This window comes from Lygodium microphyllum, chromosome 25, assembly GCF_053477565.2.
Source record: "Lygodium microphyllum isolate KBCC chromosome 25, Lygodium_microphyllum_v1.1.10, whole genome shotgun sequence".
Taxonomy (NCBI): Eukaryota; Viridiplantae; Streptophyta; class Polypodiopsida; order Schizaeales; family Lygodiaceae; genus Lygodium; species Lygodium microphyllum.
In genome coordinates, this window is record NC_141159.1 from 58545048 (window position 1) to 58569097 (window position 24050).

Below are 24050 nucleotides of genomic sequence, written 5' to 3' on the forward strand. Positions count from 1 at the left end.
AAACTCTCCCAGTTTTAAAGCCGTGTAACTAAGTTATAGTATTGCTAAATGGTTACTGACAGTTCTCACAATGCTAGATGCATTAGACTGCATTGTGGATTGGAAATTCAGCTTACATGTGGTGTCCTATACAACAAGAACTTAGGCCTTAGACAGCAACTTTATCTTGTCTACATGTTCTTACAATTAAAAAATTCAAAACCAAAGAGAAACTCTCCCAGTGCTAAGATGTGACAAATATACTTCATCTAAGCATTTTGCACCATGTGCTTGAGAAAAGTGTGCTAAAATTGTCACCTACCTGCATATTCTCACAGCTTTCTTGGTGCAACGGATTGAGGCCCACAACTGCAAAATGGACTAAGCTGGGACTGATAAAAAATAACAATACCCACTGTTCTTGCCAAAACCATAAATGGCAGAGTGTACCATATGTCAACTGATGATTCCTGTGAGTTGCCTGATACCTCTGGCAATTTTGCACTGATCAATGGACGAAAATAATCTGCATAGTTCTGAAGCCATCAGCACTCATACGAGCTAAGGATCCACATCACATGATGACCAATTAAGAGATTACCTGATGCAGAATCATGTGGTAGATGAGATTGCTCATTCCTATTAAAGACTGATTTTCTCATGATCAATCCTAATCTTTCAACAGGTTCTTTTGATGCTTTTGAAAGGAAGCTTCTTCCTTTTGTAGAAGACAATTGACATCTTATGCCATGACCGAAAGAAATACTGGGGCTAGGGCCAGCCAGAACACCAGTGAATTTGAAGACAGGCCACTGATCATGTTTTTTGGCCTTAATCCTATCATCGTGCTTCAAAAGATTGAACTGCAGTATAACATTCCATAAAAATGTAAGGCCCAATCGCCTTGCTTCTGCTTGCTTTTCCACTCCCCTTGGATTGGCATTAGGTCGCACATTGTGAACTTGGGAACTCAAGGCAGATACATTTAATGGTGCACCTGTATATCTGGAGGCATGGCCTGTGTTAGGAGAGCTTGATTGTAGCTGCAAACTCTGACTAGATGCTAAAGAATCAGCACCTATCTCAAGGTGCTTTCTATGTGAATCAGGTCTCAATGGCCATGGTCCAGGCTGGAAATTCGCATTTTTGACACCACGCCATGTTGGTAGCTTGTTGAAATTGTGAATGACATCAGACAGTTCCCCTGAAGGCTTAAAAGTTGTAAAGCAGCATCTTTGTGGGATCACGCCAGGTTGGTCATTGAGCGACGATGATATGTAAGGCTGTGCAGAGTAGTCACTCACTTGGATAAGCGAAGTTGACCTGGCAAGGATGAAGCCATTCATCCCAATGATAGGCACTGCACCAATCCTGAGAAAAGCAATGTTGCATTGTCAGCTGGGTCAAAAATGTTGAAGAAACAAAAAGTGAACAGGATAAAGAAGAGTGTCATTTTGTATGAGCAATACATCTTTTTTTTTTAATGTGGCTGATTATATTACTCAAAAAACTGATTACAACAGAGCACTCATGCTCAACAGACTAGCTGGAGCTGATGCAAAGTCGCCAATACATCATGTATACAAGCCTCTCAAGGCGGTCTGGGGGGGATGGGGGCAAGAAGCCATGGGTGGGGGGGGGGGGGGGGGGGGGGGGGGGCGCAATTATATCGCCAACTGGGGCTACTTGCCTGCATCACGAAAGAATAGACCCTAGCTGCCCCAAGTGCGCTTGAAGTGACCTTGGAGCTCCTGACAAGCCCTGGACTTGCCCTGCACCTAATCCCATCAGCCGCGGAGGGAGTGGATGATGGAGGTCCAAAGCTTTGCTAAGGTCGCATGTGCTGAAAATCTCTCTTCGCCAAAAGCCTCTTGACACCGTGCCTTCCAGATATGCCATCCAGTAAGACTTCCTATGATCTCCCATACCTCCGAGCGTTCTGCGGCTATGGGCTCCAGTACCTGGCGGATGGGTAGAGCCTCCAAACTAACCACTCCACACGACCCTACCTCGATAATGAATATCGTGTCCTGCATCCTAGCCTCATACAAAAGGTGGTAGCCCTGGCTGACTGCCTACCAACAGAAAGCTCACCATGAGATACATCCAAGGCTGGGTGCTATACGGCGAAGGATGCGGCATGCTCCTCTCCACACGAGTTGCGCCTCCTCACATGACCAGAGGCAGTGCTTTGGGGTTTCTAGAGGCTACTGTGTGCAACGCTTACAATATGAGCAATACATCTAGCAGAGGATATTAGTAAATTCAATGGGAAATAGACACTATTGGCATGACAACAAAAAAAAATGGTAATCGCATTCTGGACGAAAGCTGGTCAGTTAAATGACTTTGGTGTTCTTAGTAATGCATACTTTTTGAAATATTATATGAAGATTAACAGATTGCAATCGTCTCTGCAAGACTACTTCATGCATAGAAAAAATTTGAAAAATGAGGAAACAAGTCATGCGCAACCACATCTTACTAATATAAAATCTTAGAGAATGAGAGTAGTCATGTGCAACCACATTGGACATACATACATACATATATAAAATCTTAGAAAATGAGAGTAGTCATGTGCAACCACATTGGACATACATACATACATATATAAATTCACACACACATTGTACAAGCACTTTTTGTTTATGATGTGGTGAAACCAACCTTCCTACTCGGATAGGGTGGTATAACTTGATCAAGCACTTAATTACAGCAATTAATAAATGAGCATAAACTGAAATACACACATCACTATCAATCTCGAACAATAGACACCCGGTTGGCCCCAAAATTGGCATCCCTTTTGGTATTTATTTAACTTCAATTGCTAATAGATTGAGTACAAGTTGAGGTTCCACAATCTCCTTTGTTGATCCACAAGCCCCTTGTTGTACAAACGATCAGCAAGCAATTTGGGCCAAATGGACCCCAATTGGCCAAATGCTCCTCAAATTTACAATGAATGGCTAGGCATCTGAAATCCTTGACAATTCACAAATTTCAAGTGTTGATTTTAGTGTACGATACCTTGTTCTGATGGCACAGGTCCGGAGGTGGCTGCTAAACCCTAATTTCTGCAGAAATTTAGGGTTTACAGCAAAAATCCCTTTGTAATCCACCAAATATGGCTGAGTTCTTCTGAGAATGGCTGGGAAATGCTGAGATCTCTTGATAATGGGTTGGAAAAGGTGAGAGAAAGTCAAGATGAGAGAGAGACCTGATTTTCTTCAAGAGAAAACCCTAAAATCAGGCTGTTGCCTGCTCCAACCTGCATTTAAGGCAGTTACCTTGTTGGGAGTAAAGGCGCCTCCGCCTAGCAGCCCGTGTATTACTACACTGACAGTACCTACCACTACACACTGCAGGTAGCAGGCGCCCGTCAGAGTCACTTATTCTTTATTTTTTTAGAGACAGTTTGAATAAAGGAAGGCCCAACCACACATTGTGGTTGGTTGGAGTTCCCACTTTAAGTCTCTCTCTCTCATGGCTCTTGCTCTCCATCCGCCATAGCTCTCACCGCCAAGCTTCTTCCTCCTGGGGTTCCACTTCCCTTTCAATTGGTATCAGAGCAAAGGCATTGGAGCTTGCCCGGCATTCTCTTCAGTCCGGATTTGAAGAGCTTCAACCCGAGCTTCAATGGCAGCCATAGCACCTTCATTTGCACATATGTTTTGATCTCCCGCCTCCTCCCCGAGCTTCCGGACCTTTATTGGCTTCTTCCCAGGCTGCATTGGAGCCCCCTCAACATTGCCAAGTGCCCCCGAGACCTGTTAAAGACCCCCCATCCCCCAAGAACAGCCAGAGAAAATTTCGGCGCATTTTTAGGGGACTAGGCTGACCTGCTCCTGGCATTTCCCTGCTCTTCCTCAGCTTTCCGGCACTCTTGGCAACCTTCCCGATCATTGTTAGACTCCCCGGCATTAGTACTTGGCTCTCGGTGATCAATTCGAGTGCTTCCCCCCTTCAATCCTTGCTGTATACACAGTCCCACGACTGTCAAAATAGGGCAGCACTTGACATTTACTATTTGATGCTTCTTGGCATTGCCCGTTTGATGCCTATTGATGCCCAATGGTGCCCGGATGTTATAGGATGCTATGTCTATGCTTTGGGACTGATTTGGAGCAGATTTGAGCACCGTTTGAGCTTCATTTAACAGTAAATTGCTTGCTATAATACAATGGGCTGAAGCTCATTTACTTGGTGTATACATTGGTTCATGGATACGGGATGCTTACTGGAGGTTTTGAATGATCATACCGATGTATTTGGAGGTTATCAAATGCTTCTTCTTGGTTCCGGGATGCTTTTAAGCTTGGATTAGGCTCCGACTTGATCGTTCTTCACTGGCAATTGGCTTCAGTTGGCATGCTTTGGACCGGTCTATGCCTATTGTCATTGCTTGACATTTAGGCTTCTTGCATTTATGGTTTGGTCAGATATGGATGCCACTTGGTTTGCCCATGCTTGACAGTTACTTGGAGCTTCGTCTTCAGATGTATTTGAGCATTTTGGATCTACTCGGCATTACATTTGGTTGTCAATTAAATGCTCTTTGAATGCTTTCAGGCTTATGCTTTACGGGTCTGAGATAGCTTGGGATTTATGCTCCAAATATACCCTGCTGGGATTTGGCATGTCTGATGCTATGTATTCGATGTATTAGAGCGTTGTTTGCTCTCTTTGCATCTGACTTTACTTCCAATGGGAGCCTCTTGGCATATTCGGATGTACACACAGTTTTACTTACACTTGAGCTTGAGCTTATGGGACAGTTACATGCATTTGCTCTCTTGAGAACTTTATGTCTGCAGTTCATTTGTAGTGGGCCGATTTGATACGCCTATTGGGGCAAGCACCTATCTCTGTCACAGGTTTGTCAATTTTGTATACATCTTGGATGGTTATGTATTGAGCTTCTTGCTCTATCAGTTATGCTTGTGCTTTGTCTCTTCTCTTAATCCGAGACCCATTACATGCATGACTTCTAGACCTATGAGATGTCTCTTGCCTGACAGGTGATTGGTTTGACAATTCTTGGTACCTTCTTGCCCCTGGACACTCACTGTTGGATGTATCTTGCTACCTGGCAGTTGCAGTGACATATGTATCAGTGATTGCTTCATTTTGGGACAGTTTACATACTGCCGTCATTTATTACAGCAAGCTAAAATCTACAGATTTTGAGCACTTCTATGAGGGTAATGCTTACTATTTGAGGTTATCTTGGTCATATTTGGTGGACACGTGCTTCTCTTGGTGAAATCCACCCTTTAAGCCAGTTTTAGCAATGATTTTAGTGCATTTTCTGCTAATTACAGCAACCTGCAATTTTGCCTTTTTGCTTTGATTTGGGACAGTATGGCTAGTCATCTCAAAGACACATCTCTCTTTAGCATTGCCAACTTGGATGGTACCAACTATGGATATTGAAAGTCCCAAATACGGCACGTTTTGGTGCAGAAGTTGCAAATTAAACCCTTGCGTTTCAAGGATGTTAAACTTGAGGATATGGATGATGAAGTTTGGATGGAAGTTGATGAGCTATGCAAGTCTGCCATTATTTTGTCACTCTCAAAAGAGGTCCATCATAATGTTGTTGAAGATGAGAATCAGAGTGCATGGGATTTATGGGAGAAGATTCAGGAGCTCTATGCGTAACAGAGTCTTGCGTCACAGATGTATTAGCTGAAGCAGTTAATGGACCTTCGCATGAAGGAGGGGACCTCCCTTTCATCTCATTTCAGTCAGTTTCATGCTATCATGAAGAGTCTGTTGTCACAGGGTATTGAGTTCAAAGACAACTTGCACCCGTTGTTTCTACTTGGCACATTGCCTGAATCATGGGATGTCTTCCGTACTGCCATATGCACGAACGAGCTTGATGGGTTGAAAATCAAAGATGTTGAGAGTGCTTTATTGACTGAGGAAATCAACAAGGTTAACAATGATGCTTTCCGCTCTTCACATACATTGACCATTAGAGGTGGCAGACATGGCAGGCATGATAATGATCATAAGGACAGGGACTCTCAGAAGTCCAAGTCCAAGTCGCGTGGTCGTAGTAAGTCCCATGGACGAAAGTCTGATCTTACTTGTCATTATTGTGGGAAAGCAGGACATATTAGGCCGCAGTGTCATAAAATGCGCAATGATAAGCGCAAGGAAAAGGGAAAAGAAAAAGTGCAGGAAAAGTCTTCTGAGCGCAGTATTGTACCTGCAAAGTCCTGTGTGAAGATAAAAGAGGTTAATGTTACGCAGGCCACTGATTCAGATAATGATTACATACTTGCAACTTCTTCATGCGATGCCTTACAAACTTCTGAGATACATTCTATGTATGCACACTACTGGCTCTTAGATTCGGGTGTGTCCTTTCATGTGACACCCTGTAGAGATTGGTTTCATACCTATCGTACCATGTTTGGTTCTGTGCGTCTTGGTGATGACAGGTCTCTTGACATTGTGGGCATTGGAGATGTTAGGCTGCAATTCCTTCTGGCAGTTCTTTTGTTTTGCATGATATACGCTATATACCTGCGTTGACTCGCAGTCTTATGTCAGCTGGATAGCTTAATGGTATAGGGTATTTTGTATCTTTTGGAGACTCTACATGGAAGATTACTCGTGGTAGGCTTGTGCTTGCAAGAGGTGCCAAGTCTGGCAGCCTCTATCCCTTACTTGTATCTGGAGCTACATTGGATCATGTTTTGTCTATGGGTTCTATTCCCCATGTATCCCTTTGGCATGCTCGTTTGGGGAATATATCTCTTAAAGGAATGAAAATGCTCCGTGCTTTGCAGTATCTTCCGCCTTTTGACTCTTCGCATTTTGATTCTTGTGATCATTGTTTGTATAGCAGGCAGACTAGAAATATGCATAAAAAGTCCGGTAAGAAACGCATGGGTGAGCCCTTGGCTCTTGTGCACTCAGATGTATGTGGGCCCATGCCCTGTCAGTCACTTGGTGGGGCAAAGTACTTTGTTACTTTCATAGATGATTACTCACGTAAAGTTTGGGCTTATCCCATCAAGAGAAAATCCGATGTCTTAGACACATTTCAGCATTGGCTTGCATTAGCAGAGAACTGGCCTAGGAATAGGCTGAAATACCTAAGGTCAGATAATGGGGGTGAGTATGTATCACGTGCTTTTGAGCAATTTTGTGACGAGCGGGGTATTAAGCGTCAGTTGACCACCCCTTACACCCCTCCCCAGAATGGTATGGCTAAACGCATGAATAGACCATTCAGGAAAGGGTCCGTAGCATGCTTAGCCAAGCTAGCTTACCGCAGCACTTTTGGGCTCAAGTAGTTATTACTACAATGCATCTCATTAACAGGTTGCCTAGCACTGGCATTGACTTTCAGGCTGCAGAGAAGGTATGGGCAAGCAAGTTCCCCCTTTTATGATCATTTACGTGTCTTTGGATGTGAGGCATTCTGCCATGTACCCAAGGACAAACGCAATAAGCTGGATCCTAAAAGTGTCAAATGCATTTTCATTGGCTATGGAGATGCAGGAGAGATGGGCTACTGTCTATGGGATCCACAGACGCGGAAAGTGATCCACAGCCATGATGTCATCTTTCATGAGGACAAAATGCATATGCAACCTAAGAAAGTGGTTGAGGTACGCATAATTATCTTTTAAGAGGAGCCACCTGCTCCCGTTCAGCCCGCTCCATTGCCAGCTAGACAACGTACAACATCACCTGATGTCCATGGCCTAGATGCTAGACATGCTGATGTTAGATAGGATGTCGATCAAGTAGCAGAGCCTGGGTTGAGGCGTTCTACTAGAGATAGACGACATCCTGACCATTTTGCGCCCTTTATGGATTATGTGCTAGTTACAGATGCAGGAGAGCCTCTTACTTATGATGAGGCTATGCATAGGGATGATTGTCACTCTTGGGAGAGGACTATGCAGTCTGAGCTTGACTCATTGCATAAGAATCGGACTCAGGATTTGGTTTCCTTGCCGCAGGGTAAGAAGACTTTACCATGTAAGTGGGTGTAGAAGCTGAAAAGCACCCCTGGACACCCCAATCTCGCATACAAGGCTCGACTAGTTGCTAAGGGTTTTAAGCAGGAGCATGGTGTTGACTTTGATGAAGTCTTTTCTCCTGTGGTCAAAATGACCACCCTATACTTAGTCTTGGCCTTGGTTGCACAGCTTGACCTGGACTTGTACCAGATGGATGTCAAGACGGCTTTTTTACATGGAGACTTGCATGATGAGATTTACATGGAGCAACCTAAGGGCTTTGCAGACCCTGGCAAGGAACACCTAGTGTGCAAGCTAAAAAAGAGTCTATATGACTTGAAGCAGGCACCTAGGGAATGGTACCATAAGTTTGATGCATTCATGCAGTCACAGGGCTACAGCCGCAGTGCTATGGATCTGTGCTTGTACACGAAGCAAGCCCGTGATGGTTCTTTACTAATTTTGGTACTCTATGTGGATGATATGATTTTAGCAGGGACAGCTCATGAGGAGCTAGATGCTCTTAAGGCTCAGCTCAAGAAAAGCTTTGAGATGAAAGATCTAGGACAGGCCTCTCATATACTTGGTATGCGCATTACGCACGATAGATCTCAGGGACTACTCTATCTGTCGCACAGGAAGTACATTCATAAAGTCCTTGAGCGCTTCCGCATGCAGGATGTTAAGCCTATTGACTCTCCATTACCTTCTCATGTGAAGGTTTCACAGGCCGATTGTCCACAGACAAATGAGCAGAGGGCCGAGATGGCCAAGATTCCCTATGCATCAGCCGTGGGCAATCTTATGTATGCTATGATAGCCACCTGTCCAAATATTGCTTTTGCAATTGGGGTTGTGGCACGTTATATGGCTACACCTGACAAGAAACATTGGGATGTCGTGAAGGGTATCATGAGGTGCCTGAAGGGCACAGCAGATATGTGTCTTTGCTATGGCAGCTAGGATACAGGAGTCGTGGGGTACACTGACTCTGATTATGCAGGACATGCAGATAGTAGGAAGTCCACTTCTGGCTATGTGTTCACTTATGCTGAAGAGGCTATCTCTTGGATGTCTAGGGCACAAAAGTGTACGGCCCTTTCTACTACAAAGACCGAGTATATTGCAACCACAGAGGCTTGCAAAGAGGCTATCTGGTTAGGCCGTTTGATTGCCGACCTTCGTATCACAGATGCTATGCCTACACTGCATTCGGATTCTATGAGTGCCATTCAGTTGGCCAAGAATCCGGTCTTCCATGCGAAGACGAAACATATTGAGGTGAGATATCACTTCATTCGCAAGGTCGTTGAGGACAGGTTTGTTGACCTTGTCAAGATTCCGATTGAGCAGAATCCTGCAGACTTGCTCACGAAGAGCCTCACTACAGAGCGCTTTGTCTTTCTCAGGAGATTGATGGGCATTGGATGAGATGACATCTTTTTCCTCATCCTGTTGTACATGTGTACATGTTGTACTATCTTTTCTTTTTTCTCTCACTGGGGCAGATTCGCCTTTAAGTGGGAGGTTGTTGGGGGTAAAGGCGCCTCTGCCTAGCCGCCTGTGTATTACTACACTGACAGTACCCACCACTACACACTACAGGTGGTGGGCGCCCGTCACAGTCACTTATTCTTTATTCTTTTAGTGACAGTTTGAATAAAAAAAAGGCCCAGCCACACATTGTGGTTGGTTGGAGTTCCCACTTTGAGTCTCTCTCTCTCATGGCTCTTACTCTCCATCCGCCATAGCTCTCACCGCCAAGCTTCTTCCTCCTAGGGTTCCACTTCCCTTTCATACCTACTACCAGCCACCTCCAAAATGTTGTCACCTGATCAGCAATGTTGTTGTCATCCCCTAGAAGATGTCTCCTTGCTGTCCCCTATTAAAAATGACTAAGAGACCATGTCAAAAAATGGCTAAGAGACCGGAGAGACGGCAAGGTTTGCTAGAAAACACAATGTGTACGGCAAACACTGAGAGAGAAGAGAAACTCAAAAAACACAAAAAAGCACGGAGATGATGCACTGAATCATGCTATGAGGAGAAAAGTTGATACATTGAAGCCGAAGCTCGGAAGATAACTGCATTGTCCTATCTGACTCAATCGGCAACACCTGTGGGGATTCTACACAGTGAAGGGAGCGAACCACAATCCTCTCGTAGACAGTGGGCTATCGAAGTAATCGCTGGAAGGTGAAGGAAAGCTGTCGAGGGAGCAAACTATAGTCCTCTGACGCCGTTGGAGACGAGGAAGGTGATCACCAGCTATCAAGGGAGCGAAGCGCAGTCCTCGAATGCCAGAGAGTGGCCTAGGAAGCAAATCCAAATCCTAGAATGTGTTGGAGCTGTCAAACGCTGGGAAGGCAGCCCAAATACTCATGCTAGGTAGAGTATAATGACGCCAAATGTAGAGGAAGTTCCCAGGCTGCAAAATGCAAATACCTAGGGTGTGTTAGACTGAAGCCAAGGGTGAGGAGGTAGTCACCAAATGCAACATGCTAGTGCCAGGTGCTGGAGCTGAGGCCTAGCAAAGGAAAGGCCTCCAGATGCAAAACGCACGTCACAAGTCACTAGGTTGATGGGAGCTGATGCCAGCTAGTGAAGAGCCTCCAGATGCAACAAATGCAATGACATAGATGACGCCTGATGGGTGAAAGAGATGTCGCCAACAAGGGAAGAAGGTCGCCAATTGCGAAAGACCTCCAAACGCAAACCTGATGACAAGGAAACAAGATGCTTGAAGGAGAAGAGGAAGGGTGGCCACGAGCTGCAATGTTCTCTAGTAGGGATATGGGCAATAGTGAAGTGGAGAGGGAAAAGTGTCAGCGTGATGGAAGAAGAGAGGTGAAGAATGACTAAAGTGGTGTGTGGAATGAATGAAGTGATGGCCTATTTATAGGCATAACCTATCTAGGGTGGCGTACCACTGTGTGGGCGTCCACTGAAAAAGTAACTAAAATATAAACACCAACCCTTTTTAGAATTGTCACAATGTGAAACCCTAAATGAAGTGTGTAAACTGAACAAGTGATTTCTCAACACTCCCTCTCAGGCCCAAAAAGGGATGAAGAAAGAGGAGCAAAGAGAGATACGAAGAAGATGTAGAGGATCTCGGACATCCAAGATTTCCACCTGAAAGGTGACCTATAGTAAGGAACAATAGACGAGATGAAATGTAGAACTTGACTCCACCTCGAGAGAGAAGCCAATAGCTCCGTAACTCCATGCTGGAAGGAATTTGAAGGCCTTGTCACCAAGTCGCGGCTAAACCTCCAAGGCCGCGAGCTAAGTGGTACCTAAAGATCTAGGGTACAATAGGGGAAATGACTGCTCAAAGACAGCCATCCCCAAAGAGCGAGCAAATGGTGGATGAAGAACTTCATGATGAGGTTGGGGGGGGGGGGGGGGGGGGGGGACTCTAAAGCCAAAGGAAGAAGCCCCCTTTGAGGACAAAAAGAGTACATCCCCTTTGAATCCCCTGATGCGAGAGAGAGAATCTAAAAACTCATGGATCACAAACTCCAAAACATCTGAAGACAAAGAAAGTACCGCTGGTTGTGCCAAAGAAGGTATTTGGGGTGTTGAAGATATCCAAGAACTCCCAAAGGTAATCTCTCAAACATGAGTAGTCAAGGGTGGGGAAAGGTGAGGCTCAAACGAAACCAAGGGTGGGCAATAGTCAGTGTCTCTCAATGGAGTGGACTGTGGAGCTAAAGTAATGAAAGGAGTCGAATAGCCATTGTCTCTTAAAGGAGCGGACTACCAAGGGGACGATAGCCAATAATCATTCTCTCTCAATAAAGTGGACTATAGAACCACGGGTTGTCAAGGTGGCATTCCTAAAACCCTAGAAAAAGAAGAAGCAACCTCCATAGCTCATTGCAGCAATTACAAGGAGATCAAGGTGCCTAACAATCCTCCGTGTGCTCGAGAGGACTTAGTGCACAATGAATGGGTCTTATTGCCTTGACCATAAAAATCTAAAAGCCAATGCACAATAACTGAGGCGATAGCAAGGATGATGCTTGAGGTAGAGGCAACTAGGCTGCACACTAACACCTAATGAAGATGAGGGGCTGCCACATGTCGCCTAGTTGATGGAGAGTCGAATGCAGGCAGGAGGAGGCAATCTATGGGCTGGTGATGGTAGATGGACCAAAGCAGCAAAGGAGTGAAAACTTGCAAAAACGGGGTGAGACTAAATGGTGGGGAGCTTGTCTATTTATAGATGTTGAAGGGTGTCCCAAAGAATTAGGGGTTTTGGGAGACCACTGAAACTCTCTCGAACCATGCATCAATTTTGTGTTTTTCATTAATTAAGCTTGTTTTGTGGCTCTTCAAGAATGCTCATCAATTGTAAAGCATATTTTAACTCAACACAGGTGAGTGTGGGCTTGGCAGCAGCTTCTAGCTATAGACCAACAACAAATATTAGAGTGGCTTGGCAACAGCTTGCAGTGAAAGTGCGCCTCTAGTTGTAGACCAGCAATCAAGTAACAAGTAGCCAGGCAAAGGCAACCTCCTAATGTTGTATAGCAGCAAGGCAGCGTTGAGCTAAAATATGCATTACATGTTGATTAGCCTCTTAAACAACCCCAAAACATGCTTAATTAATGTAAAAATCCTAAAATAGGGAGCAACTCGAGAGAGTTAAAACAGGGAGAGATTCTAGACTATTGAAGACCCAAACTTTCTATAAATAGGCATTTTGCCCTCATTTCAATCTTAATCTCGTTTTTGCAAATTGCACATGACAGAGCTTTGCTATCCACACCCTGTTCAAGGGGAATATCTCAGCCAAAGCTGCCCATCATCAGGTGCCTGTTATCCAACCTTTCGTTGTTGTTTGTGACTATTTCCAGCCCTCTTTCTATTCGTACTATCTTTGACATCAATATCGAGGGGGGATTTTTATACTCAAAAATTTTTTTAAGTAAAAATCATATTTAATAAACAATAATTTTATTTATTTATTTATTTATTTATGTTTTACATACATACATATACACACACATATATATACATACATCTCTCTACACACACGCGCGCGTACTTAGGTGATCGGAATTAGACACTGACCATGCTCATACATGCACTAAGACCTTTCCATCACTTATTAAATAATTATATGGGGTCCACTGCCCGGATTTTAATCCAAAATGAGTTGTAATTCTTTTTGTTTCCTTTCCTTTTGATTCACAAAGAAGTTTTATTTCACAAATGAGCTCCATACCCAACACTTTCTGCTGCTATTAGTCACACGACCGTTGTTAATCACTCTTGGCTGTCGTATAGCCTGTGATGTCAGCAAATTGTTACATTAGCTCCAGCCGCCCACTAGCCTGCCGCTGTCGTGCCGCTACGCGCACACTGTGTTAAAAAATCTAGAGTGTGGCTTCCTTTTAGATTTAGAGAGCCAATGCCACTTTAAGCATTAGTATTAGTGTCTATACTTTAAAATATTAGATTTTTTTAGACAAGTTCTTAGTCAATTTTTGATATTCTAGATATTATCTCTTGTAAAAATCCATAAAACTATAGATAACTTCTAGATTAGGAAGACATGTAAAAGAAAGTATGTAGCTTTTAACCAATTTGAGAGGATTTTATGTAAAAAAAGAGATTAGCGAAATTGCGCAACGCGCGATCGCTGTTTTCAGGCAGTGAACAGCACTCCGAAAGTGGGAGATGAAGAAGGAGTGATCTGGCAGGATTCTGGCAGGATTTTGGACAGGCATCCTGGTATTTAACCCCCCTTTAGGAGCCATTGGAAGCATCAGATTGGCGATCTGAGCAGCATAGAGGAAGGTATTATTTTGTACACGTTTTTGTCTATTAGAGTTATATTTTCTCATAATGCTGAAAGAAAATGACAAGCTTCATCTCTGTTAGTATTCTTCTATATTGTCTAATTCTTTTTTGGAGTATTCTTCTACATCTTCAATCTCTTCGAACCCCTTCTCTTCTGTCTACTCCTCTCCTTGAATCTACCTACACCCTGCTGTCTCTTATCTTCAAGAACTTAGCTTGAAACCTTCAACCCTTCTCTTATCTCTACCATCTTCGAAGTCAAAGCTCTTGAACCCCCATACATTCTTCTCTTGCCAAACCCCTGTGGTGACCTTCAACCCTACGCGTTGCGACACCGCACCTCATCTTGAGCTGTCCCCAGCACTTGTACAATCCGCATTTGCTCTTTTCTCACTCCTAAATAATAACTGCGTTTGCTGCATATTCTCTCTCTTCGCTTGTCTAGCATCAAATCTGATTTTCCTAGTTGCGTTGCTGATGTCTAACACCTTTGAAGGCCGTTGTTTGATTTCGGGATCTATCAAGAGTATGACACACTCTCTAGCTCAATATCTCTACCTCACTCTTTGAGACACGAGAGTTCAAGTTTCAATATTCATTCCCAGCATGATTTGTTTGCTACATGAGCATTGTATATTTAGTATTCATTCACTTCTTTCATTCATTATATTCATTGTCTCTAAGTTACCCTAACCCTAACTGTGTTCTATATTCAATTTGTGCTTTGTCGTATGATTGTCTTGGGTTTTCTGTATTTAGAGCATTTCTTCGCATGGTATCAAAGCCCAATACTCTTTGAGAAGCCTTGGTCTTGATTTGAAAGCTCCTCATAGAAGCCAGATCCACAGAAGGGAAGATGACTTCAAACACATCTTCACCGCATCATGATGCTCTCAAGCCTAGCATATCAAGATTCGAGTTGGAGTAGGTCATACAACTTGCTCCACAAAGATCCGACATAGCCGGAGAGTAATTGGACTACCATGGAGTCCCTCCACCTTACAAGATTACACGAACCGAGTATGATCTTATCTTGATGCATTAGGCTCAATAGCAAATTGAAGGTAAATCTAAGTTTTCCCCTTTAAATTTGGTGCCTTGATCTCCATCTCTGCCTTTTTCATCTCTTCCATGCACATCTCCACTTTCATTCACTTCTATGTCGAGTATACAAAACAACACTTCTTAATCTTTTGAATTTACTTCCTCTTTTCCATAAGATATAGGTGATAATCATGATAAAGAAACTCTACAAACCAAGAATTGGTTCATAAGCCTTGAAGAAGATAAATTTCTCCATTTGAACACAAGAAAAGTTAAGCAAAAGATGCAAGATTCATTGGTGAGTGCTCATTCTCTATCTTTTGCTTCCACTTTTACATCTCATGGTCAATTTGATTTTGGTGAATCATCATTTCCATTTAATGGAAGAAAGAAACCTAACTCACTTTCCATTATCATACCAATTACAAATCCATCTAATCTCCCATCCATCCCTTCCTCATCTTCCACTACACATTTCTTTCTACCTCCATTAAATACACCTCATTACACTCCACACACTAGGGGATTCCTCACACTTAGACATAGTCTTAAGGACCTCTCCTTTCTCTTATCCAGGTGGTGTATCTGTGATGGAGACTTGTCCTCCCATACGCTTTCAGGCTATGTCACAAGGACGTGAAATTTAAAGATGCTTTAATCTTGGCAATAACATTTGATTAAGTTATTAATCAAATGTACAAGGTTATTCAGCACTTGTGATGCACATGGCAGTTATTTCATGGTAACAGGCCAAGGACCCCGAGGATGTAATGGGTGTCAAAGGCAAAAGTTGTGATAAGTTATGTATGGCAGGTACTAGGTGATACCCAATGTTAGATTTTGACCTAGACCAATTTATTGGCCACTAATGTTAGTGGTGACATTAGAGACTAGGTATTAATTAATTAATTAATGTCAATTTAAGGGCTAATAACTGCTCAAGGAGACTTGGAAGACAAATTGACCTAGCAAATTTAATTCTTGGTTGGTGAAATTAAATCTTTGAGCACTAGGTTTTAGAATTAATATTGTGAAAATTAATTGAATAAGTTGGATAATGCTGAAAAATGGGATTAGAAGGTTGCCACTTGGCAAAACTTGCCAATGCAAGTGGGAAAAACGTTTTTAGGGGCTGGTGGAAGTCTATTCTAGTTATTGTGAGAGAGAAGGAAGTTGTTAGAGAGCAAGAAGAGGCTGCTGATGTGATTTGCACCCACTAGGGATCAACACTATAGCATGTGACAACAGTTTGGAGCCCTCCAAGAGCAAGTGACACTAGCCCAAGGTCCTTCTAGTGCAGATGATAGCATACAGGAGGGAGCAGCAATCTTTCTGGTAGTCCTAAGCTATAGGTGATAGCTTCCATGGTTGTTTAAGTAAGATAGTAGTAGTTTTTCAACGTTTCTCACAATGAAACTCTAAAATTTCTCTCTACAGCATTCTCTCTCATCTCTCAACCATCTCTCAAGTTATCTCAACATTTTCCAATACTTTAAGCCATCAGAGGAAGAGATTTCACTCAATCTCTGCCGTAAACCCTAATTTACAACAAAAATTAGGGTTTTGACAACCACCTTGGGATATGTGCTCAGAATTGAGAGCCTGGGACTTGAATTCCAGCAAATGAAATTGAGGAATTTCAGGGAGATTCAAGAGGCCAGCTAGCCAACATTAGATTTTGGGCTGAATTTGTCTTTCAAGGAGCAAGGGGAAGGCCAATCCCCAAGCAAACCAAGGGACAAATTGGTTTGGAGGCTTGCTAGTCAATTTTGATGGCAATAAGCACTTGGATCTCAGTTGTACTCCTTCCATTTGCAATATAAGATAAAAAAATACCGCAAGGGGTGTCAATTTTCGGGCCAGTAGAGTGTCCAATATCCAAGATTAAAGTGGTAAAGTATACGTTTTCAGTTTACGTGAATTTTATGCTTGTTGTAATTAGTGCTTAATCAGGTTATTTAACACCCTATCCGAGGAGGAAGGCTAGTTTCATTATCCCCCCGCAAGGACAGTATCTAGTGTGGAGCATTTGGTACCACAATTCACCTCTATGGCTTTACTTAGAGAACCACCTGCTCATTCTATAGTGTCCCAACCGACGTTCAAACAAGGCTTGCATGTCCCAATGTCTCTACCTTCCCTAGCATCTTATGGAAACATTGTGTTCCAATGCCTCCACATCAATCAACACTCATTGGACACCCACAACCTATTTCTGCCTACCCTCTTCCTCCTCTTGCTTCTTTACCTCCTCCGCTTCCACCACCTGACACGCACTACCCATACCCATCTTCTCAGACACCTCATGGTTCTTTGTCCTCATCAGCCAAGCATGCATCTAATGATAAGAATTGTTTTAATGGGTCTAACTATACTACTTGGTCAAATCTGATGAGACATGTCATTGACTCCCAAAACCTATGGGATATTGTGCAGGAGTTGAAACCCCAACTTGACCCCGTACTTGTTCTATACAAGGTTGTCTTATCATGGAAGGCTAGGAACCCCTCTGCTATTGTTAAGTTGATGCAAGGCTTATTGCCTAAGTTTCATTCTCAGCTTCAACACTTTGGATGTCCGAGCATCGGGAGCACTTGACTAACTACTATACGTCTCAGAATAGGACTCATTGCATAAACTCGGACCATGAGCTTCAAAACTTCAAAATCACAACTGGGGATGACCTAAAGGTCAAGTTAGTAGAGTATCAGCAACTCTTTGCTGAATTCTCCACTATGGGGACTCCTAAGTCCCTTGATAACCAAGTCATATTATCCCTAAACAAGCTACCAAGGAAGTATTTCAATTTTGTACAGCAGGTAATCTCACAACCCACTATGCCCACAGTCTATGAATTTGAGTGTCGACTATTTACGCTCAGCTATTCGATCAATTTCATAGGGCATCTCCTATAGAGGGGGCTTTTGTTGCTTCTTGTCCGAAGGGATAGCAAGGGAAGGGCAAGAAATTTCAAAATTCCACTCACACTCAAAATCAATCTAGTGAGACCCAAGAAAACACCCAATTATCTCTCAAACCCGGGTGGCAGAATGTACCGAAGAGAAATAGGTATTGTTAATATTATCAAAAGGCTAGCCATTTTGATGATGAGTGTCAATCAAAGGCTAGAGGCACACGGCCAAAACCCAAGTCCTAGAACCCCACCCCTTAGTCAAGAAACCCCTAACCGAGAAGGTAGGGTGGAGGCAACTAATATTAGGGATAGTGGAGAGGTCAAACTCACACTACCACCGATCAACCACAATCAATCATGTTCTCAATGCGCCTCCCAACGAGGCAACTCTAGAGGTCCACTCATCACAGCTAAGTACTTAAACTATTCCTTAGATTGTGGACAATGGAGCTACACGTCATATGATCCCCATAGAGGACATTTTCATCTCCAGAGCCCTTATAGCCGAGAGAGTCCGCCGTCAAGATTCAAGCTCACAATCATATTAGTTACAACTAGAGTACCATTACCCTTAAAGGCAATCCGATTATCACACCATGGACGTGGCATGTGAAAGTCCACTCCCACTTCACTAGAGAGTAAGTTGAACTATGTAGTATATGCCTGGAGTTTGTGCTATCATCTGACAACTATGTAGACATATTGACCAAAGCGGTCAATCGGCCAATATTGTAGTATATTCTACCCAAGATCGGCTTGGGTACACCCTCTCTACTTCTTTATCTTCATGGGGAGAGAGTCAACCCTCCAACTTTCCCTTCTAGTTTGAGAGGGGGCGGCTGTCTTCTCTTAGTGGTAACAGGATGATTTTACTGTCTTTGATTCAAACGGTTGATATTTTGTACTCCTCTATTCTCATTGGCACCATCAAGATGATGTGATTGTAAAAGGACATTGAACAAGTAAACAATTCCCTTGCAAGGGCACTATACAATAGCACCATTTGCGTTGCACTTTGCTTGAGCATGTCATTCTTGCATTTCCCTTGTAATACCCAATGCATGGCATTCAATTCTTGTAAACATGCATATGTGCGCATTTATCACTTTTTTGTCTTTTAAGTGGTCGAATCCGGATCCACCATATTTGTGGACATCCTATGGCAGTTCTCTAAGGTAGTCTCGCTTTGCTTGCTTTGCTTATCTAGCTTGTTTTCAGCCATCTTTTTTGCTTCTCTACATACCCACCTTATTTGCTTCGCCCACCCTTACCCCATTCCTTCATCATCGGCATCCATTAATTGACATCCACTTAGACTTCCTTGGTAAGATAACCATCGTCTCTATAGTCTTGGTAGGCCACTAGGAAACCAACGTGCACACTTTGTTCAATGCCTTGGTTGCTTTGGGATAGAACACCTTGGGGTAAAAACAAAAACAAACAAAATTTGGACTGGCCTGCTTTTCTAGCTCAATTTTGGGCCTAAGAGGGGGTATTAATATGCATTACATACTAATTAGCCTCTTAAGAAGCCCCAAAGTATGCTTTATTAATGTAAAAACTCTAAAATGGAGAGCAATTCGAGAAAATTAAAATGGGAAAAGACTCTAGACTGTTGAGAATCCAAACTTTCTATAGATAGACATATTGTCCTTCTATCACACCATTCATCCTTAATCTCACTTTTCCAAATTATAAATGATAGAGCTTTGCTATCTATACGCTATTCGTGGAGGACATCTCAACCAGAGCTACCCATCATCAACCACCTTTTAAGCCTTTAACAAAATCACTGTGAAGAATTGATTTTCTATTCCCAGAATTGATGACATTTTGGATTGTCTAGGAGGCTTGAAGGTTTTCAATACATTGATCAGACGAGTGGTTATTACCAGATTAGGGTAATACCACAAGATATACATAAAACTGCTTTTTGCACTTCATTTGGTCTTTATGAATCCTTGGTGGTTTCTTTTTAGATAAACTAACGCACCAATTACCTTCAATTGAATAATGGGACACATTTTTAGAGATCACCAACAATATATCAAAATTCTTTGATGATTATTTTTGTGTTTCACAAGCAAGAATTAAGAGTCACATCATGAATACTTGAAAATTGATCTACAACTTGAAAAAAATGAACTCTTGATAAATGGTTTTTTTAAAAAAACAAAGTTTTCATGTATAAAATAAATTATCTTGAACATGTCATTTTAGCCTACGGTTGAATAGGTCTTCGACTTGCTTTCTAAATTTTTCTTACTTAGGATAGTTCACAATGTATGGTGCTATATCAGGAGGAGGATTGTCTGAAATAATATCAACATGTTGGTCTTCTAGCCTTTTTGGAAAAAATCGTAAGAAAAATCTTCCAAAAAACAATATTTACACTTTTCCAAGAGTTTAAGTTACTCTTGCTTTTCAATATTCATGTTATCTTTCATACCATTGACATAAATAACCACATCATTGACAACCTTTTGGACTTGTAGTTAAAAACTTTTCCTTGATATTTGTTTGGATATCACCTTGCTATGTGGCCTATTTGTACACATTTAAAACACTCCCATTATTTCATGAAGCATTGTTTTTCTTCTTCAAAAAGTTATTTGGCTTGTGGATATAGATTGGAGAGGAATTGAGGAGCATTTGGATGTGCATGGCGTGTATAGGGCTTCTTCTTCTTCTTTTTTCATGGCTACTTTTGCTATTGTTTTTGTCCTTTTGGAATCGAATACTCCTCATCATCAACCACTCTCTTCTTATCATTCTTTTGGAATGATTTATCGTTATCATGCTCCATTTTTTATATCTTAGAGTCATCAATGAGTTTCTTGAGACTAGAACAATGATAATGATTAAGAGTAGTACGAAGTTTAAAATGCAAACCTCCTTGGACATTTCTAAGCTTTTCACAATTGGTAATCTTCTTAAAATGGTGGACCTTCAAAAGTAGCCCCCAAAATCTCTTTGTCTAGTCAACAAGTGACTCATTTTTTCTTTGCCAAGCTAATCCCGTTTCATTTTTATCTCTCTTTTGAAATGAACACAATAAATTGGCCTTGCATCATGCTAACAAAGGACCACCATAATTTGACAGCAGCATAATCACCCCATTCACCAAGTGTGAGCTAGAACAAAGTAAAGCTGCAAACTTAATCTTTTTTTTTTTAATACTTATCACAACCATACAAGATTTGAAACTAACGAACAAACTTAAGAAGAAGATTGGGATTTCAATAACCATCATGCACACTGAATTTGATCTTCTTTTCAAGTTGAGATAGTGACTTACTCCAAAATTGCAAGCTTGAGATTAAAATTGCAATTCTTCATGGTGACTTGATTGAGGAGGTTCGTGTCAATCAACCTCCAAGCTTTGACATTCCAATGCTGAAACTAAGGTATGCTAGCTGCATAAGACCCTCTATGGTCTAAAGCAAACACCCCATGCATGGTATGCTTCGCAACATGTCTATCTTCTTAGCATTGACTTTCAAAACAGTCACAAAAAGTCTACACTTTAAATCCAGAAATGCAGGACAGGTTTGCTCGTTTTGATTATATATGTTGATGACATGCTATTGACCAGCGCTTCTACTCAACAGATTCTTGGCTTTAAGATTGCAAATATGATGAATAAGATATAGGACTACCGCGTTATTATCTTGGCATACAGTTTGTTCATGTTAAGGGGGGCATCATGACAGCTTTTACACCATTTTCAATTTGAGGATTAAAAGCCAGTTTCCACACCTTTGGAGATTGGATCCTGCTTCTCCTAAAAGATGACAATGAGCCCACATACATCTCTAATTAGAATTTGCATGTGTGGTCTTCTCTGACAATCACCAACATGAGTTGCTCATCAACACTATAAGAACACCCCCTATTTGTTTTTGGTATTTATGATCCCAATGAAAATCTTGGCAAAATTGTCAACCTACCTCCTCCATTTGTATGGCTACCCTTGTGTGGCTAGAGATTGCTTTTTTGAGTGCTCAGCCATTGCTACATTTTGAGCTATGATTTTGTTTTCTAAGCAAATGTATCATCTTTGAGCTATAGAATTTCCAAAGACCTTGCCATTTTGTTTGTTTTCCTTTATCCTCTCTCTTATAGCTTCCATGTTTGTACCACATGCGCTCGTCCTTGTGCTCATTTCTCACATTCTGCGCATCCATGTCCTCAATACGAATGGCCTCTTGAGTCACTTTTATTGTTTCACAAAATTATGGTAAATAAAGGCTTGATTCCTCTTTGAAATGAAATTAAACCTTGTGGACTGATCAAACTAGATCTGTGTATAAAGGTCAAATAAGAAGTTAATATGTACATAGATTCTAAGCTTTTAATCCTTTTAAGCAAGAGCTTTAGTGAGCCTCCAGGCAGATCTTGTGATTACATCGCCCCATTCATGGTACAAACAATTTCCTGGTCCATGCAAACAGAAAAGCAAAAACCAAGACAAGATTAGCACAAAACAAGTGGGCTATAATTCAATGATCTGCTGCTCATATGATAACAATAGATTCTTAAGATGAAATTGGGGATGAAATCAGGGGACAGCACCAACAATTATGCCCTAAGAATGCTAACAACACTTCAGATGAATAGTACAGTGTAGTAAGCAATAACTAATAACAAACATGCAAAGTGAATGTGCAATATTGGGTGGTAAGCAACACATGAAAGTACCCGTCACAAAACCAGCATGGTTGTTCCAAAATTTTATTCACCCTTGTGCAGGGATGCAATAGCCCAGAACCTTTGCAGCTTGGGCATTGCCTGTGACCATCTGCATCTTGTCCAAAGAAGAGAGAGATGTTGTGTGCTAACTGTTGAATACCAATCCACTGGAAAGCATTGACAGAAAAACTGGATTAATGAAAAGAATTGAAAGAAACGGTGAATTATTGTTTTATAAAGCATATTGCAAAAATTATGCAAACATGTGTGCCCATGCAACCCATGATGGCATCTCAGAAATTAGAGAAAAAGCAGACCAGGGTCTAAATTTGCATGTCCAGTTTGTTGGCATCTATAGACAATGTTTTCAAACACCACTGAGAATATCAATGAATAACATTCAGACATGACTTGTGGAATATGACTCAGGGCGATGGACTGGATCAAATGCATTAAATGTGAGTTTCATGGTGAATCAATCATGAACTTGTAAAAGTTGCATTGGGGCACTGGACTGGAACAGCTGCATTGATAGTGAGTTTGGTGCTAAAATCATAACAGCATGCCATCCCAAAAGAACTCAAAATTCACCATGTACCTGTGATAATGATATTAGAGCAATGGAGTGGAACAAACACATTTAATTGTGAGTTTCATTCTCAACATGCCAGCCCAAAAGAACTGAAATCCACGATCAGCAATTGCCTCAGAGGCTAAAAAGCAATATAATATGCCATCTGAAAGACAAAAGGTTTTGACATTTCATCGTGAATTTACAGTGAACTCCGAGATGGACATTGGGCAGTGGATTGAAACACAAGAAATATTTGGCATTTTCCCATGTGGGAAAAGGCGGCTCTTTTCCCTTGTTTTTCCTGTAGAATTCAACATCATGAGCTTCTACTCAGGAGGCAGCACATACCTAGCTAGGCGCCATTGGGGGAAGGGGGCTGCCAGCCTAACCAGAAGCTCATGACGTTATCGTGATTCACAATGTGGGGAATTACAGAGGGAATTTGTCTAAAACTTCTTCGATGCTACAGTAATCAGTCTTACATGCCATCCCAGAAAGAACCGATCTGAAATTGGACACCGCGTACCATGTCTCAGGTGAGAGACGACGACATCGGAAGATGCTGTAACAGCTCCTCCCTCAGTCCCCCAGAAAACAGCCGACCTTAAACATGGGTTGGCAACGGACAATTCGAAGATGCTGTGCGTCTGTCGATCATCTGCTGAGGATCCATGGTGACTAGTGGAGTGATGTCGTATGTCTAGAGAAATGTTTGAAATTGCAGGGCTCTTCTCACACTACAATCCACATCCTCGTGTATCATGAAATCAGGGTGTATGATATGTGCCATCAAATTAAAGTGTGTGATATACATATACATAGAATCACATGTATGTATATGTTTATACAATACACACACACACATAAACCTATACATGTACATGTGTGTGTCTAGCATAGTCGCTAATTGAGTGTGCCATGAAGTGTTTGTATATACATTAACTAGCCATCTCTTGACTTGTTAACGTCGGGTTCCCATATATATACTTTAGGCTCTACACAGCTAGGTGCTTTCGATGCTTCGTATCGATGCGGTTTG

The 24050-nt window shown here is 42.0% G+C and overlaps 1 protein-coding gene across 1 annotated transcript in view; it reads right to left on the reverse strand.

Moving 5' to 3' along the window:
* The window catches only part of LOC148014258 (uncharacterized), a 53911-nt gene extending 30167 nt beyond the window's left edge, over window positions 1–23744 (reverse strand). Inside the window, exons 1-4 of the mRNA XM_087666861.1 lie at window positions 23494–23744; window positions 22447–22604; window positions 581–1350; window positions 302–505 (exon numbers count right to left, since the gene is read on the reverse strand). Coding sequence (XP_087522987.1) covers window positions 312–505; window positions 581–1325 — 939 coding nt within the window. The 5' untranslated portion in view covers window positions 1326–1350; window positions 22447–22604; window positions 23494–23744 and the 3' untranslated portion in view covers window positions 302–311. The remainder of the gene's footprint in view (window positions 1–301; window positions 506–580; window positions 1351–22446; window positions 22605–23493) is intronic.
* Between the last annotated feature and the right edge of the window lie 306 nt (window positions 23745–24050).